The following is a 16,716-nucleotide window of genomic DNA, read 5'->3' on the forward strand; positions in this document are numbered from 1 at the left end:
AACATGTTCACTCTTATTCTCCTATATGTGAAAATGGTTGTTATTATCATTCAAAAAAAATGTCAAGACAAAACACAAATAGGGCTTTGCCCTTTGTGTCTCCAAAAATCAAAACCTTCTTTCAAAAAAGAAAAAGAAAGAAAAAAGTTACTTGGAAAGTTGAGGGAGTAAGAACACTTCTTTCTGGCATATTCTTTGTTTGACACAATCACAAGTGAGATGTGACAGACACCGTGCAGCGGAGGTTCACACTTCAAGTTCCTACTTCAGACTGATCACTTCCGGGCCAAACAAATAAACCGGTTGAAAGAAGTCCTGAGGCATGCCAAGCCTGGCAGGCAGGGGCAAGTGTGGTGCATTCTCCGCCCCCAAAATGGAACCTGGAAGAGAAAAGGGGACCAAGTCAGAAAAACTTGACCTTTCAGTTTACCTCTTTGCTTTAGCACATATGTGTGTGTATGTGTGCGGTGCACGCCCCTGAGTGTGTGGGTCTAGCCACAAACACATGAAGGCAGACACCAGAGGGAGGCCATTGATCTTCCCCTATCTCTGGCCATTTTTTTACTAAACCATAAGCTTACTCTTTCAGCTAGGCTGGCAGGCCAGTGAGCTCCTGGGGATACACCTATTTCTGCCCCTAGTGCTGGTATCACAGGTATGAGCACCTGTGTTTGGCTTTTTATGTGCATACTGGGGATTTGAACTCAGGTCTTCGTGCTTGCAAAACAAGAACTCTTACCAACTGTGCCATCTGCTCAGCATTCGTACAAAATAAAAATTAAAACAAATCAAGCCATTCTGCAGATAGTTGAATCCTAATCTGTGTTACCAAATGCTCAGTAGGCGATACACAGAGCCATCTATATCGTCCCCATTCCTGCCACCAGCTTGCGAAGATTCCAAATACAGACTCACACCTGTTTTATAGATGAGAGATGGAAGCACAGAGATGAGAAAACAGCCCAAGTTTGCACACCTGGAACGGGGCTTGGCTACAGATGGACCAGAAACAGTCTTTTTGCTCTTTGCATTTTTCTCATTTTGGTGTCATGTGTGTGTGTGTGTGTGTGTATGAACATTATGCAGGGTCCATGTAGGGGACTGAGGTGGCTGCTGAATGCTTCCCTTCTCAATCACTTTTCCACTTTTTATTAAAAAGTAACAGATTTATTTATTTATTTATTTATTATGTATACAGTGTTCTGCCTGCATGCCAGAAAAGAGCACCAGATCTCATTATAGATGAAATGTGAGACATCATGTGGTTGCTGGGAATTGAACTCAGGACCTACGGACGAGCAGCCAGTGTTTTTAACCTCTGAGCCATCTCTCCAGCCCTACTTTTTCCACTTTTTGAGACGGAGTCTCTTAATTAAGCTGGATCTGGCCACTGGCCACTGGCCCATGAGCCCTAGCGCTGCCTCCCTCGTGCTGGGATTACACATGTTCACTACTGCACTTGGCTTTTGTACTGAGGTCCTGTGGGATATAAGCCAAGCTTGTGTGGCAAGCATGTTACTGAATAAGCCATCTCCATAGCCCTTCTTGTTTGTTTTGTATGTGTAAGCTCCATAAAGAAAGGCAAGCCTAGGCAGGGCCACATGCATTCAAGGCACAAGTACAAATCCACAGCCAGTCAGGAATATGGACGTTCATACATGCACACACAGCCAACAAAATTAAGTAAATGAGGATGTACAGAGGAAAATTATGGAAAAGACAAGCTCAAGTTCATGAACTAGACTAGACCAGAAGCTGACCTGCCCTGACCCAGAGGAGGAGGCCTGCTTCATGCTCAAAGCCACTCCACAATCCCTGCACATGCCTCCAGTGGACCTGGGTTGAGGCATGTCCAGCAACAGCTAGCGCACAAGCTGTGTATGCTTTTCAGTGTTCTAGAACAAAGAGAGACAGGAAAACCACCCTATAGGGACAGGCCCTCTAGCTCAGTTAACACCCTGGCCAGGTTGGGTGGCTAAGCCAAAGGGAGAGTCATAAATGTGAGAGTCGGCTGGGGAAGAGGAAAGGGGCGGGGGGTTGATTAGCTCTTGCCAGAGAATGCAAAATTCCTGTTTCCAACTTCAAAAGTTTTATTAGTTGTCATTCTGTATATCTCTAGTCCATCCTATCAAAAGAAGCCATCACACACCAATTACCCAGATGCTTTCAAAATACATTTCTTTACACATTAAAAAAAAAAAAAAAAAAAAAAAGGAGGGCACAAAAGGCTGTCCTCAGGCAGTGGCAGAACCGTTTCGTTTCGACCTTACTCTTGAGCTGCTCTGAGACGGAGGACCTGTGCTCATGTACAAGGTTAAAGCCAGGAGTCCTAGGTGCATCCCTCGGCAGGTCCACACTCTTTCTTCTTACCTCCTCCCTCCTCTTTATCCTCTTCGCCCTTCTTCCCTGCCTTCCATTTGCGACGTGGCTCTGGATGGGTCAGGGAGATGACTGACGTCCATAAATACAAAGGGGAATAAGAGAAGTAACAGAGGGCAGGGCTTGTGGTGTGGTCACCAGGCACAGCAGAGCTCAGCCAGGCCCCCCTGGTGCTCTTTGCCTTTTTTGATGAGCAGTTATTTTCAAGGGACTAAACATGCCATCTACACTCAGCCATGCTGCCATAGGGTGTGGGCAGATGGTATGTTCAGAATGGTTCTGCCGCTGTGTGAGTCAAGGCTGCTACCCTGTTACAGTGGGGGGAAGACCTACACATCCGACAGGTGGGGGTAGCTGGGCCAGTGTGAGATACGCCATCCATTCTGACTGAGGTTTTTGCGAGATTACTCTGAGGCAAGCCTTAAAGTCCAACCAACATGGACCAGCGCTTGCCAACAATCAGGGGGTGATTCCATCCATAGGGCAACACCCAGCCAGTGGGGTTTGTCACATTTTGGGTTGTGGTGGTGATGGTGCTATTCAAATTTAGTACATAAATGCTAGAAACATTGCTAACTTCCAAAATGTCCAGGACAGCCCTGTCAGTAAATAGTGAGCTAGCTCAAAATGTACATGATACAGAAGTTAATAGCTAACAGCTGGCAGCAATATTCAAGGAAACGGGTTTTTCCCAGTCAAGTGTAAATCAATCGTCCCATCAAAGGGTTAGATGCTGGCCCCAGGAAGCAGGTTTCAAGTTGATGTGTTGCCTACACATCTCCAGGCCCTAGTCTAGATACAATGATGAATTAGAAAGGTAAGGCACTTTGCCAGAGTCAACCTCGACCTGCCTCTGTGAGCTTCTGGGCCTCTCCTCCCCGTGCTTGCCAACCCTCATGCAAACCAAGACCCAATCTGCATTTCTCCTTCCAAGCAACCTCTCTGGGCAGCCCAAGCTCACAGCAATTTTCTTTGTCCCTTTCCATTTAGAAGTCCCTAGTGGCAAACAGCATGAGTTCTGCTGCCATCCGTTCAGCAGACTCTTGCCTGCTTCTCCATGGATCCGGTCACTTCTAGGTTCAGAAGCCTCACAAAATGCAGGGAACTGGGTGTCGATGGAGAGGCGAACACCTTGCACCAATGCGCATTCTGACCACTAGTCCAGACTTGGTGGCTTGCTTCAGAATCACTGCAACACCAGTTTCTTACAGCCTACAGTTCCACACAGCAAATTCTAAACTCAAAAAGACAGCGCATGGTTCTTACTTACTTGTGGCACTTCTAAAGGGGAAACAACACTTCTAAAAGGGGAAACCTGAAGCATAGCCCTGAGGCATAGTCCCTGGGGGGAATGAGGCAGAAGGATGATGCGTTCAAGGCCAGCTTGGGCCACTTATTGAGACTCTACCTCAAAGTAAAAAAACAAAAAAAAGCTGGGGCTGATGATATAGCTCAGTGGCAGAGCACTTGCCTAAGGGGTGAGGTCCTGGCTTCAATCTCCAGTAACAGAGAGAGAGAGAGAGAGAGAGAGAGAGAGAGAGAGAGAGAGAGAGAGAGAGAGAGAGAGAGAGAGAGAGGAGAGGAGAGAGAGAGAGAGAGAGAGAGAGAGAGAGAGAGAGAGAGAGAGAGAGATGCTTCCTATCCTGACTGCATCATTGCCTGTTTCTGTCTTGTCCTCCAATTCTGTAAGATGCCACCATCTGGAGGAACTAGGAATAGGGTGAAGGCTGAAAACCCTGTGTTAAACTGCAGGGTGTTTCTCTCTGGTGACACTGTCAACTTGAACCTGCAGCCGTAGCTCTGATGCTGCTCCAAGAGATCACTTCAGGAAGGCCTGCTGAGGTCCAGGGGAAGAAAGAGGAAATCACATGCTGTGGTCTCTCTAGCCATCTTTTACTAAACTGTTAAGTCACAATAGTTACCTTTTAATCTTACTAAAAATGTGCAACATTAACAAATACCCTTAAAGTCTTTGAAAAGAACACATCCTTAAGTTATATTTACACTGTTTAGTGACACTGGTTTCAAAACAGGAACCACTAATAAACTTTTACATCTTCAAAAGTTTTTTTATTAGAAGGTTACTTACTGTAATCTCAATATTCATGAGGTAAAAGGTTACAAATTCTACATAATGACCATCAAACAATGAAAAAGAAATGAGAGGTACAGAGACAGTGAGGGGGAGTGAATGAAAAGCGAAGAAAGGAGAGAACATGAAAAGGGAAAGAATATGATAAAATGTGTATATAAAAGCAAGAAGGGGTGGGGGAGTGGCTGGCCTGTTAAGTGCTGGCTGGGCGAGCATGACTACCTGACCTTCATGCCCGCATCCACATAAGAGCCAGCACAGTGCAGATGCGTAATCCCAGTGCTAAAGAGTTGGACACAGCTGAGTGACTGGTAAACACCTGCCAGCCAGCCTACCTACACCATGAGCTCTGGGTTCAATGAAAACCCCTGTGTGAAAAAAGGAGGCATGGGGGCTCGAGAGATGGCTCAGAGGTTAAGAGCACTGGCTGCTCTTCCAAAGGTCCTGAGTTCAATTCTCAGCAACCACATGATGGCTCACAAGCATCCATAATGAGATCCAGTGCCCTCTTCTGGCATGCAGGTATTACATGCGGGCTAGAACACTGCATACATAATAAATACATCTTTAAAAAAAATTTAAAAAGGAGGCGTAAAGTTAATAAGGAAGACAGCAGCCCTTGGCCTACACACACACCCACCCACACACACATACACACACACACACACACACACACACCCATAAATAATAAACACACACACACAATACAGAGCAGATCAATGGGAGCTGTGTGTGTTGCTCAGTGGGAGAACACTAGACTGGACAAGGCTCTGTGTTTAGTCCCTGTACGAACAAACCAGAAGTTGGAACAAATTAAAGATGAAATCAGAGAACACCTCTTCAAATTAAAAAATAAAAATAAATGAGTTTTAAAAATTCAAGTATTAATTATATTCACCAAATGGAATAGAAAACCTCATATAAAAATCCTTTTTCAGTATTCTTTGCTTTTTTAACTATGAAAATCATAATCTAGTAAAAAATGACAATGTAACTACTAGTAGAAATTAAAATAGTAAGCTTTTATAGTGTTTCCTGTAGTCATGATTTCATAAGTCACTCAAAGTGTTAAAAAAATGAATACTACTTAAAACTATCCTTTGATGTAAAATGTGTTTTCTCCAGGTAAACTAATGTTTTTGGGCTCTTTGCTTCTTTGATTATTTTGCTTTTGGCGGTGCTGGGGATTGAACTCGGGCCTTGGTTACATGAGGCCCATGCTCTAACCATGAACTACTGGTCTAGGCCAGGGTGACCTTGAACTCTGGGATCCACCTGCTTCAGGGTCACACATGCCGAGATTATAGCCATGTCCCACTGTTTTGTTTGTTTGTTGGTTGGTTTTGTTGTTGCTCTTTGCATTTCAAATGATCAGATATAAAGTAAAACCCTCTGTATTTTTTTGAAATGACAGTCTAGGACCAACTGGAAGTCCACAGGTTGACAGGTGCACCTCAGACAAAGAAGGATGCTGACCTCAAAGCTACCTGTCTCCACCTCCTGTTCTTGCTTCATCTCAAACACTTTTCATTCAAACGACAGATGTGGGGGATCCTGCCTATGCCAACCTGAAGCAGGAGAAACAATTTCCCATAAAGGCTCTGTGGTTTCACAATTTACTAAGAGATTATCATTAAGCTTGAGGAGAAATGAAAACCTGTCCTATTCATCCAGACATATTTATAAAAAAAAAAAAATTCTTCTTTACTTAGCTTGAATGTAGCTGAGAACATTCTAGAAGAACTATATTTTTCTAAAATATGTTAACTGATTCTTCACCAAGATTATCAACTTCAGGACTGACCCTGAAAAGAGCCCATCAAAATGACCTTTAAATTTTTCTGAAACAGGAGAAAAGTATAGAAAATATCATGAGGCTGCGCTCTAGAAATATATCGTATGTACACATTTCAATGGGGGAGGTGAACATGCATGAAATCTTGTCTTTGAACACTTTGAAAGTCAGTTTATCACTTGATTTTCACGAGAAAACCATACTTAAAGACTTCCTTATTTGGCCTGCCATGAAAACAAACCACAGGACTATAAGCAGGGTCTGAGAGAAGGTGGACTGACTAGCTTGCAGAATTGACATGAACTTGGGAGTTAAATCATGGAAACAAAATTCAGTTGCTTTTTAAATATCAAAAGTAGCAAGAGCAAGAGAAACCCTGCCTCAAAAAAACCAAACCAAAATAAAACAAAACAACAACAACAACAACACAACACCAAAATATAGCAGGAGCCCTTGCCCCTGCCCCTGCCCCTGCCCCGCCTTACCCTGCCCTGCCCCTGCCCCGCCTTACCCTGCCCGCCCTGCCCCGCCTTACCCTGCCCCGCCTTACCCTGCCCCTGCCCCTTGCCCCCCCTCCCTCCCGCCTTACCCTGCCCTGGCCACGTTAGCACTCAACTAGCCTCTTTCTAACTTCAGCTTTGCCTCACTGGGGTCTTCTGAGGAATAAACTTGGTGGAAGATTGACCTTGAAGATTATTATGAGAACGGGAGAATCTGTGCTGTGGATGAATCAAAACCCAGGACTGACATCCTCCAAGACACACTTCCAGGAGAAAGAAGAGAAGGCCACCTAATATCACAAGATACCATCACAGCAGATGAGCCATTATCAATATAAAATAATGAAAAAAAAAAAAAACAACAACAACAACACACCACAAGCAGCTGAATGAATTAAGGGAGGCAGCACAGGATCAGGAGAACTGACAAGCGTCATGGAGGAAACGAGCAACAGATTAGATCAAGCAGAGCTTGAAGACAGATCATTTGGATTGCTAGTGTCTGACAGAAAGAACAAGAGAGAAATAGAGACGGGGTGGAAGAAACAATGCAAGAGCTTTCAGATACCCTTAAAAAGTCAAATATTCACATCATTGGCACACATGATGGAGAAGAGCAACAGGTTGAGGGCACAGAAAACCCCTCAGAGGCCTGCTGTCTTCCAAGTGGAGGTAGGCAGTGTGTGTGTGTGTGTGTGTGTGTGTGTGTGTGTGTGTGTGTGTGTGTTATAGATCTGGGGGAGAGACTGGGGCAAAAGAAAGGAGGGGAAACTGTGGTCAGAATGTAATATATGAGAGAAGAATAAAAAGAAAGAAAACCTCCTCAGGAAAATAACAGCAGAAAGCTCACCAAATCTTAAGGAAAACATAGACATCCAGGTCCAAGATGCATTTAGAACCCTAAACACACATAGCCACAGAAGCGTGTCACCATGACACATCATAGCTAAGCTGTTAAAAGTATAGGATAAAGGGAATACTACAATCTACTAGAAAGAAATATCAAGGACCATTTAAAGGCAAATATATTAGACTAATGGCAGATTTCTCAGAAGGAACTCCAAATGCTGGGAATGTATGGGAAATAACTTCCAACCAAGAACGCTGTGCCCAGCAAGGCTGGGCTTCCTAGTCAAAGGCTAAGCAAGCTCCTTCTGCGATAAGGATACATTAGATGCTGAAGGGAATCCTATACCCAGAAGAGAAAGAATTTAGTAAATGCACCATTAAGAACAGGAATAAATCCCATGAGAAAAAGAGATTTACCAATGATGAGTTAAGAAATACTACTAGTACAGTAAACCATCTAATTTATAAACAGGAATGTTCAAAACATATTCAAAGCTACCTGAAAACTCAGAATGAGATATAGATTTATATGTCAAGTGTTGGAACAGCATCTAATTTTATAAAAACAAAATATTACTGGACATATAAAGGCTGACATTTCACAGCCAGGTTAACTTTGCATAACCGGAGACAAGGTGCAAAAATTTATGAGAGCGCACAAATGGCATCAAATAGCCAAGGAAATCCAAACAAAATCATACTGGAGCAAAAATTAGTCACAAGAAAAACACTTCAGGACGTTAGCACACATAGGTTTCCTAGATGTGGCTTCAAAGGTGGAGAGAGCAGGAACCGACTCCTGGAATTGCATGTCGAGTTTCTGCTCAGCAAAGCATATGGCCTTCACTCTGTTGACCTCCAGCATGAAACAGTCTGCAGTGGTTTGGATAAGAATAGCCCCTATGGGTTCATACATTTCAACACTTAGTTTGGGGAGGATTAGGAGGTGTGGCCTTGTTGGAGGAGGTGTGTTACTAGGGTGGGCTTGAGGTTTCAGAAGACTATTCCCTGGGTGTGCCCAGATGTTCCTGCGGCCATGATGGACTCTAACCCTCTAGAACTATCAGCCTAATGCTGCTCCTCTTCCTCCCTTTCCTCTCCCTCCTCCTTCTCCTCCTCCTCTTTTCTCTTTTCCTCATCCTTTCCCCTCTCTGCTTTCTCTTTATCCTCCTCTTCCTTCTCTTTATCCTTCTTCTTCTGGTTTTTTGAGACAGGGTTTCTTTTTGTAGCCTTGGATGTCCTAGTAGACCAGGCTGGCCTCAAAGTCAGAGATCCTCCAGCCTCTGCCTCCTGAGTGCTAAGATGAAAGGCATGTAGCACCACTATCCTGAGGGGGGAGCAAATGGAAGGATCTGGGAAGACGGCTCAGGCTATAAACTGCTTGCCAGGAAAGCACACAGACATGAGTGCACATCCTCAGTACTTATGTAAAAAAAAAAAAAAAAGCCAGGCACCAGGTGAGGAAGACAGCCAATATCAATGTGTAGCATCCACAGGCAAACGTAGACACATGTACACACAATCATGTATACGTGTCTATACACATGTCACAAATTACAAACCTGGACAAATTAGCACTTACCCTGGCGGGCCTCTTGTCTTTGCCATTGGTTTTCAGAAACATGCGGAAATGAGGAAAGTGACTTCACTGAGGTAGAGGAATAGTCAGGGCCACACAGATAAAGGGGGGTGTCAGAAAGACACGGGGTGACTGTGTGTTTTCCTACATGCTGTCTGTGTGATTGCAACTGGGCTTAATGTTGTTCAAAGTGCACGGCAAATATAAAAGTACAGCACAGGTGTGAGATATTGGGCAAGACTGGCATACACAACATTATATATAGATCATATGGCTCAGACGTCCGCCCCATGACAGTGGTTTCTATTAATGCCAAAAGGCCACTTTTAAAAAATGTATGCTCCGTAAACTCTATACATAAACCACATGATTCTCGGAGCAAAAAGACAACAGGAAGCTGCTTAAGCACACTGGCTACAACGCATAAAAGAGGACTCTCTAGGAGTAAAGAAGAACCTGCATTCGTTGCCAAAAGCAGCGGGGCCAGCCTCACCTGCTCCTGGGAAGCCTGGTGGTAGACAGGGGACTAACGGTAAAGGCTGCGGTATCTTAGAATGTCCAGGAATAAAAGGCGTGTCATGTTTTAAAAATGACAGCAAAGCCTTGCACGGGCAAACCACAGGAAGAACGGCTCAAATGCAACCAAGAGGAAGCATTACACAAGGCTGCCAACCGCAGGCCAGGTGGCCGTGAGTGCAGCCTTCAGATGGGCTCCCCAGCAACCAAGTAGGGTTCCCATGCTGAGATGCACCTCACTGACAAGCTCCTGGAGTTCATCTCCTTATGTTCGCTCTGAGAGGGTGAAAATATGGAGTGTTATCTGGGGCAGTTGGAGCCACGTGGGAGATGGCTGTTAACTGTGATAGCTTCAAAGCCAAAGACATAAGGCAAAAGATAGCATTCTATTTGATTTGAAAATAGGCTACTGTAGCTGTGAGGGAAAAAATATATAGGGTCTTCCTCCAAGAAGCCACCTGCCCTGGGCCTCCATTTCATTGCCACTGAACCGAACTTTATTGATGAGAAACAATATGGGGAAGAAGAGAGCTGGCAGAAGAGGCTGCCACTTGCCAACCTAGAGAACGTGCCTGACACTACACTGTTTTCAATTTTTTTTTTCATCTGTAGCACAGGGACACAGGTCCACACACTGTCTGGTCACCTTCAATCTCCCCTACCGAACTCCTGAAGTAAATACGTACCTACGAGTCCTCCGGTCCCAGAACTTGCAATTCCTAAGAACACAGCCTCTTAGCCCTGTCTGACTGGACTGCGAAGGCCTGTGGCCTTGCCTCTATAACCTTTCTTAAAGTTCTTGAGGTCATCGTGACATTGAGCTGCTCTGCAGTCACCTTAGAAAATTAAATGTCACAAATCTTCAAAGACTTCATATAACTATGAAAATGATATCTCACAGGTACAGAAGCAAAATACAAAATTTTAACTGGGCACTGGGGTGCAAGCTCAGCACTGGGGCACACAAGGTGAGGGGGGGCACAGGGTTAGAAAAAAATCGAATCTCTCCAACACAAACAAAGGAAAACAAGCACCAACAAAGCAGAAAGTTTAAGATGCAAGAGTGAGTTTGTTATTGGTGATTATCTGAAACCAAAACACAACAAACAAAACTCACAAAGATGACTTATGCCTGTTCCATTAGCAGGTTGAGCGTGGAGTCTTTTTAAGAACCCTTTGATTTTACAAAGCATGTTCGAGTAAAACATCACATGTTAGGAATTATGCTGGTGGGTTATTTTTAATGTCAGGAGAGCAACGGTACAGAAATGACCATGAAAGTGGAAGGAGAGAAAAGAAAGGAATAGGCATGAACTAGCAAAGCCTTTAGCCATATAGGCCTTGCTCAGAGGGGAAGGTATACCAGGAGTCCCCGTGCAGATACTAACTTTCCGAGTCAGGGGGTGACAGCTGTCTCCCACTTGGCCCATAGGTGTGCAGATCCTTATGCTCTTAACCCAGATACTGACAGCGCAGCACATGCCTCCTCCACACTGAGAGTCCTTGTCACAAGCCTGAAACGAAACAAACCAACAGATAAATATAGATAGTGGGTAAGGCTCAGGCTAGGGAACTCCAAAATTAGCAGGGAAAACCCTCTTTGACTATCCAAATGCCCAGCCAGTAAAGTACTTGCCACACAAACATGAGGACACGAGTTCAGTCATCAGAACCCACAGGAAAAGCCAGACATGGTGACTTTGCCCTTGCAATCCCAGCTCTGGAAAGAGGGAGGCAGGTGGATGCTTGGGGCTTGGTGGCCAACCCCCCTAGCTGAATTGAGACAGTCTAAAGCATGTGAGAAAGTATGTCTCAAAAAATAACGTGGACAGCACCTGAGGGCAACACCTGAGTTTAACTGCTATCTTCCACACACATGCCCATACATGTGTGTGTGTGTATGTGTGTCTGTGAACCTCTCACCTAACATGTGCGCGTGCACACACACACACACACACACACACACACACACACACACACACACAATACTAAGCAGTGATTTTAATAAAATAGACCCATGAGCTCCATTTGCTTGTATGTGACTACAAACATTGATCAGAATGCTTCTATGGACTACAGAGCCCCTATATGATTAAACCCAGGATTAAGGAGGAAAGACAGGAGAATACAAGGGCAGAGGGAGTTAGGAGTGGGGGCACACCAACAGCACTCAGTTCTTTTCTTCTGAAGCTTTGTGGGTGGGCTCGAAGAATAAGTTTACACACTAGCCCTGCACTATACATGGCCATGCAGAACTACACAAACCACAAGATTTTATGACTACTAACTGCTGAATATATGGGCCCTGGTTTTAAAAAAAGAGATTGAAATGGTCTGCAAATCTGGCACAAACCACTGCAGACCTGCAAGGGCACCAGTGTAACATTTAGATCTGCTCATTTTCCCTTTCAAATATTTGCTCTGTGTGTCTTGAGACTGGATGCTTCTTGCATTTGGTGCCTTGATTTTCACCATTTCCTCTTTCAAAATAAGAACTCTCTGAGAGTGAGAGAGGTCAGACCAAGACTTTTGCCCCATCCTACTAGTCTTTCCTGGGAGTAACATGCAGAAAGGAACTTACGGGCTTAGGATGAACAGAGCTGTGCATTGAAAACTCAGCTGCCCCAGCCCCTACGGTGCAGCAAGTGAGCACAGATGCGATTAGCAGCAGTAATTCCTCAGAGGCCACATCGGGCACATACAAACCACAAATATATACCGCCAAAGAACCGGCTGTGGAGGATTTTGCATGTAGTGGCAAAGAAAAGAAGCCTACATTTATGTGCGTGAAAATGTATTTTAAGAACCCTAGCTCTTAGAGGCAACAACAAAACGCGACGCTTTGTTTCAACAATGTGCAGAGATCTGTTTGTATATAGATCAGAATAGTGGCAAAACAACAACAACAACAACAACAACAACAACAAAAAAAAAACAAACCACAGCCTGAACTTTGGGTGGCTTTTTAAAAAGCAAGATGATGTCCAGACATTCCCACCTTTTAATTTTTGTCTGGACACCAGAAATCACGCAAGCATCACCATCAGAGGAGTCCTACATCTATGTGAAGATATCTAGTTCAAAGACTGCGTGTGTGTGTGTGTGTGTGTGTGTGTGTGTGTGTGTGTGTGCTCACGCACATGCGCGTGTGCCTGTGTGTGTATTAAACATTCAAGGTGGGTGTTTTAACAGATAAACAAGACTAACTTCTGAAGCCTCACCAGCTCTTTTTTCTAAGACCATTAAAAAAAAAAAAAAAAAAAAAGCCAGGCAAAATCTTTTAAAACTCTGTCACTTAGATGCTTATCACCTTGTATACAATATATCTAGATAAATTACTGACTTTTTCATTTGAACCCAGGTGGTTTCTGCCAGGGGAACCTAACTACATTTTATTGCCATATTGCTTTAGAGGAAAAAAATTTTCCCATACTCTTTTCATAACATTAACAACAAACAAAACAAGAGTCCACATGACTGTACCCACAACTCCCCCACCCCCTGCCCCCCAGCCACCATGTAAACATGAAATGAGATAAAATTTCATTTTATAACACAAAGCTTCAGTTGTTGGAAATTTACAAAGAATTGCATAAGTTTATATCTTTTTAATTAGACAGCTGTTTCCTAGTGCCCTTCATTCTTCTCAACCCATTGCAGAGCCAAGCAAGCAGTGTCCCTCCTGTGAATGGAATAAAACGACACTTGCAGGACCCAGGAACCTTGGGGCTTAGAGGATTAGGAAGCACTCAGAATGAAGCAGCAGGGAAGGAGGAAAAAACCAACCCAATCATGTTTCCATTCGCATGTGTTACAAAGACACTGTAGAAACTTTTGTTTACCCACGCCAACTGGCTACTGATGAAGCTATGTAAGTGGTTTTAACAATCTCTGCTCTAATAAAGAGTACAAGGCATAAAAATAAAATATCTATGGGGCATACCTCAATGCTGTCATAGCCACAGAGCTTTCAGAATGCAATCTGTACACTAAGGAACGCAGAGAACATCCACCTTTATTTATTCAATATAATGGGCCTTCTGAGGATATGTTATTTTATTACCTCTATGTCATCGTTCCAAACACATCTGTATTAATATCCAATAATGTGCGCTTAAATATTAAAAATTATTTCAATAAATAAATCTAGTAAAAAATGCTAACTACTTTTTTCTTTTTATGAGTAAAACAACAGCAAACAAGCAAGGTTTTGCTGGGCTATTAAAACAGACTTCTGAAATTTTATGCTGTGAAGTTATTCTTCAGATAGACAAAAAGGAAACTGTCAGGAGTCTAGAAGGAATGGGCTATTTCTGAGCATAATGAAGACACTCTGCGAATTTATACAATGTCTAGTGACAGCCTGCTCCATCAATAAGCCCTAGGAATGAGGTATCAGGAATCAGACTTGACAATTTATGTAACTAGAACTTCACGTTGCGGGGCGGGGGGCGGGGGGGCGGAGGCGACGCGACGGGAATAAAGAATAACAAAATAAAGGAACAAAATAACTGCCGCAAAACCCAGTTAAGAAGAGCCCACAGTATCTTTCCAAAGCTCACACGTGGACAGGACCCAAGGTATTTCACAGGGTAAGACCGCCCGTGAGCCGTGGAATTTGAGGTGTATGTCTCGCTCTTTTGTAATTTAAGAAAGGGAGGTCAGATTTTGGGATGGGGATTTTCCAGCTCCTGGGAAAGAACTTTCTCACTGGGAAAGAAACTTCTTTGAGCTACTAAATAGAACAGCAGACCAAAGCTGAGGAGTACGGAAGGGAGAGGTGGAGAAGGCAACAGCTCAGACTGTTTAATTCCATGGTGCCCCTGGCTGTTCCCTGCCTTGGGAACAGGACGTATTCCCAAGTGGCCAAAGAAAAAGTCCCGGAGAATGTCACAAGGGGTGCACCCTTCCCGGTGCCTACACAGCCTGGGCCTGGTGTCTCTGGGGCGTCCCGGGAGCGACAGGTGCGCAGGCAGCTTACCCCGGTGATGACCGCGGCATCCCCGGCGGGTGGTGTGAGCATCAACTGTAGCAGCAGAAGTAGCAGTAACGGGGCACAGCGCGGGCCCCCCATGGCGGCCCGAAGACACGGTGGCGGTTAGGTGCGCGGGATCAGGGACGTTGGTGAGCCGGGACGTTAGTGACGCGTGGCCGGGCTGCTCTGCTGAGCCGCAAGCCTGGCGGCGGTTATAAAGGCGAGCCCCGTGGTGACTCACGCCAGGCAGCACGCGGGGGGCACGGCGCGGGCACACACCCTGCGCCCCACGCGCACACGCACACGTGCCCCGCTCCCCACGCGCACAGGCGCCACGCGGGCAGAGCCCCTGGCGGGGCGCCGCAGCCCTAGCCAGCCTTTCCTGCCGCTTTTGTGGTCTCAGAAACCCTCCTCCTTCGCTGTCCTGCTTTCCAGAGCTCCACGTGCTCAGCCCCCACACTCTGAGGCACATCATTTGCTATACAGATGTGCGGGGTACCCACGACGTGCCAGGCGCGGCAGACGCAACTGCCCCATATTTGTACATATTTGTTCAGCATGTCTACAGCGAGCGCTCCCTGCGTGCCAGGTACTGCCGCCGGCTCTGACCTGAGGTGGCACAACTTAGAAAGGATAAACAACAGACAAACAAAGGGGAGGATGTGTATTAGGCAGGAAGAACAAAGCACCAAGCACATCCCCAGTCCCACATCCCTTGCGAAGTGGAGGGACTCGGCTGCCCCTCCAGCTGTGGGGAGCCTCGCTTACTTTTTAAAAATGACTTCCCCTGGTGCCCACATCTGTTCCTGACCCTCTCCGCCCTTATTTCCCTCACGTGCGTTCCCTCCCCTCTGCAGCTTCCAGCCAGATTCAGGCAGAAGAGGATGCTGCCAAGGGGGAAAAGAGAACTCCCAGCTTGTTCTGCCAGCCTGAGGCCCTGGGAAGGTGGCTCTCTCCCAGATCTGTTCCCCAGCCCAGGAAACTCCGGCACTTATATGTGATTCTTTGGTTCCGGTCAATCACTTTTGTGTGTCTAGAGGATTCTAGGTGCTCCAAGAGGCAAGAGACAGCTTTGCTCTCTCTGTGTCCCTAGTGTGGCCCCAAGTAATGGCATCTTGCTTGAAACTACGTGGACGATCAATTTGACTTTTTCTGAGGTTTGGGGGAGCCCACCTTACTCATAGAAGACTTAGGGACCTCAGGCTTCCCCTGCTGAAGGACAGATGGGCCTTTTCAGCCTCTTTAATCAATACAGTAAGGAGAGCTGGGCCACAGTTAGTTTCAGACTGGGATCCCCCATGCCAAAGCATTCAGACGAAATGTAGGGGGAAAAAAATGAACAAAGGGCCAGGGCATCATTTGAATGTTAAACAGCTGGGCATTTCAATCCCTAGATCTTTGGCCGAGTTTTAAAGCCTTCTGTACCATGTTTTGGAGCTCAAGAAGCATCCTGAGATGGAGAACACAAATGGGGATCAAACTCAGTTTTAACTTTGAGAAAACTGTTAGAAGCCATTCAGTAAAGTAAGTGGAAACAGTAGCAAGTGACAGCCTGGTGGAAAGTTTCTCTTTCCAGTCTTCATGCCAACAAAGGCATGGGAGTGCAGCCCGACGAAACGTAAGAAACAGTCAACACGGACTTTAACATTCCTGCCACATTTTTTTTTTTTCTTAAGTGGTCGGTTTCGTATTTGTTACTATCAAATGCCAACCGGGTATTCCCTCCTTCTCTTCAAACATAGAAAACAGGCCATCTCTACAGGGCGGAATACCAGCCTTCTAGTATTCCCTCCTTCTCTTCAAACATAGAAAACAGGCCATCTCTACAGGGCGGAATACTAGCCTTCTACTGCGACCAGCATCTTACAAGGATGTTTGGAGTGGGGGGTGGGGGAGAAGTCCAGGTTGGAAACACTTACAAATAAGGCTGGCTTGGGGGCTCTTTTGTTTTCCTGTGCTGAGGTTGGAAACAAGGGCATAGGCACCCTGGGCAAGGGCTCCACACCAGGCTCTACCCTGAACCTCTTCGGA

The 16,716-nt window shown here is 45.3% G+C and overlaps 1 protein-coding gene across 1 annotated transcript; it reads right to left on the reverse strand.

Annotated features, from left to right (window-relative positions):
• Positions 1-106: 106 nt before the first annotated feature.
• Prok2 (prokineticin 2) lies at positions 107-14,916 on the reverse strand. The gene is made up of 3 exons (XM_051154593.1): positions 14,692-14,916; positions 11,099-11,224; positions 107-380 (listed from the first exon to the last, which is right to left on the reverse strand). Exons 1-3 carry the CDS (start codon positions 14,782-14,784, stop codon positions 276-278), a joined length of 324 nt encoding a protein of 107 aa, XP_051010550.1. The 5' UTR covers positions 14,785-14,916; the 3' UTR covers positions 107-275.
• Between the last annotated feature and the right edge of the window lie 1,800 nt (positions 14,917-16,716).

This window comes from Acomys russatus, chromosome 13 (assembly GCF_903995435.1).
Source record: "Acomys russatus chromosome 13, mAcoRus1.1, whole genome shotgun sequence".
Classification (NCBI taxonomy): Eukaryota; Metazoa; Chordata; class Mammalia; order Rodentia; family Muridae; genus Acomys; species Acomys russatus.

What these genes read in the sequence shown, in the direction of transcription:
- Prok2 (XM_051154593.1), bottom strand. Translation starts at nt 14,784, where the DNA reads ATGGGGGGCCCGCGCTGTGCCCCGTTACTGCTACTTCTGCTGCTACAG. An exon ending in ATGCCGCGGTCATCACCGGG is followed by an intron (nt 11,225 to 14,691) that starts GTAAGCTGCCTG and finishes GTTTCGTTTCAG; the next exon opens with GCTTGTGACAAGGACTCTCA. An exon ending in GTCACCCCCTGACTCGGAAA is followed by an intron (nt 381 to 11,098) that starts GTTAGTATCTGC and finishes TTTCTCTTCCAG; the next exon opens with GTTCCATTTTGGGGGCGGAG.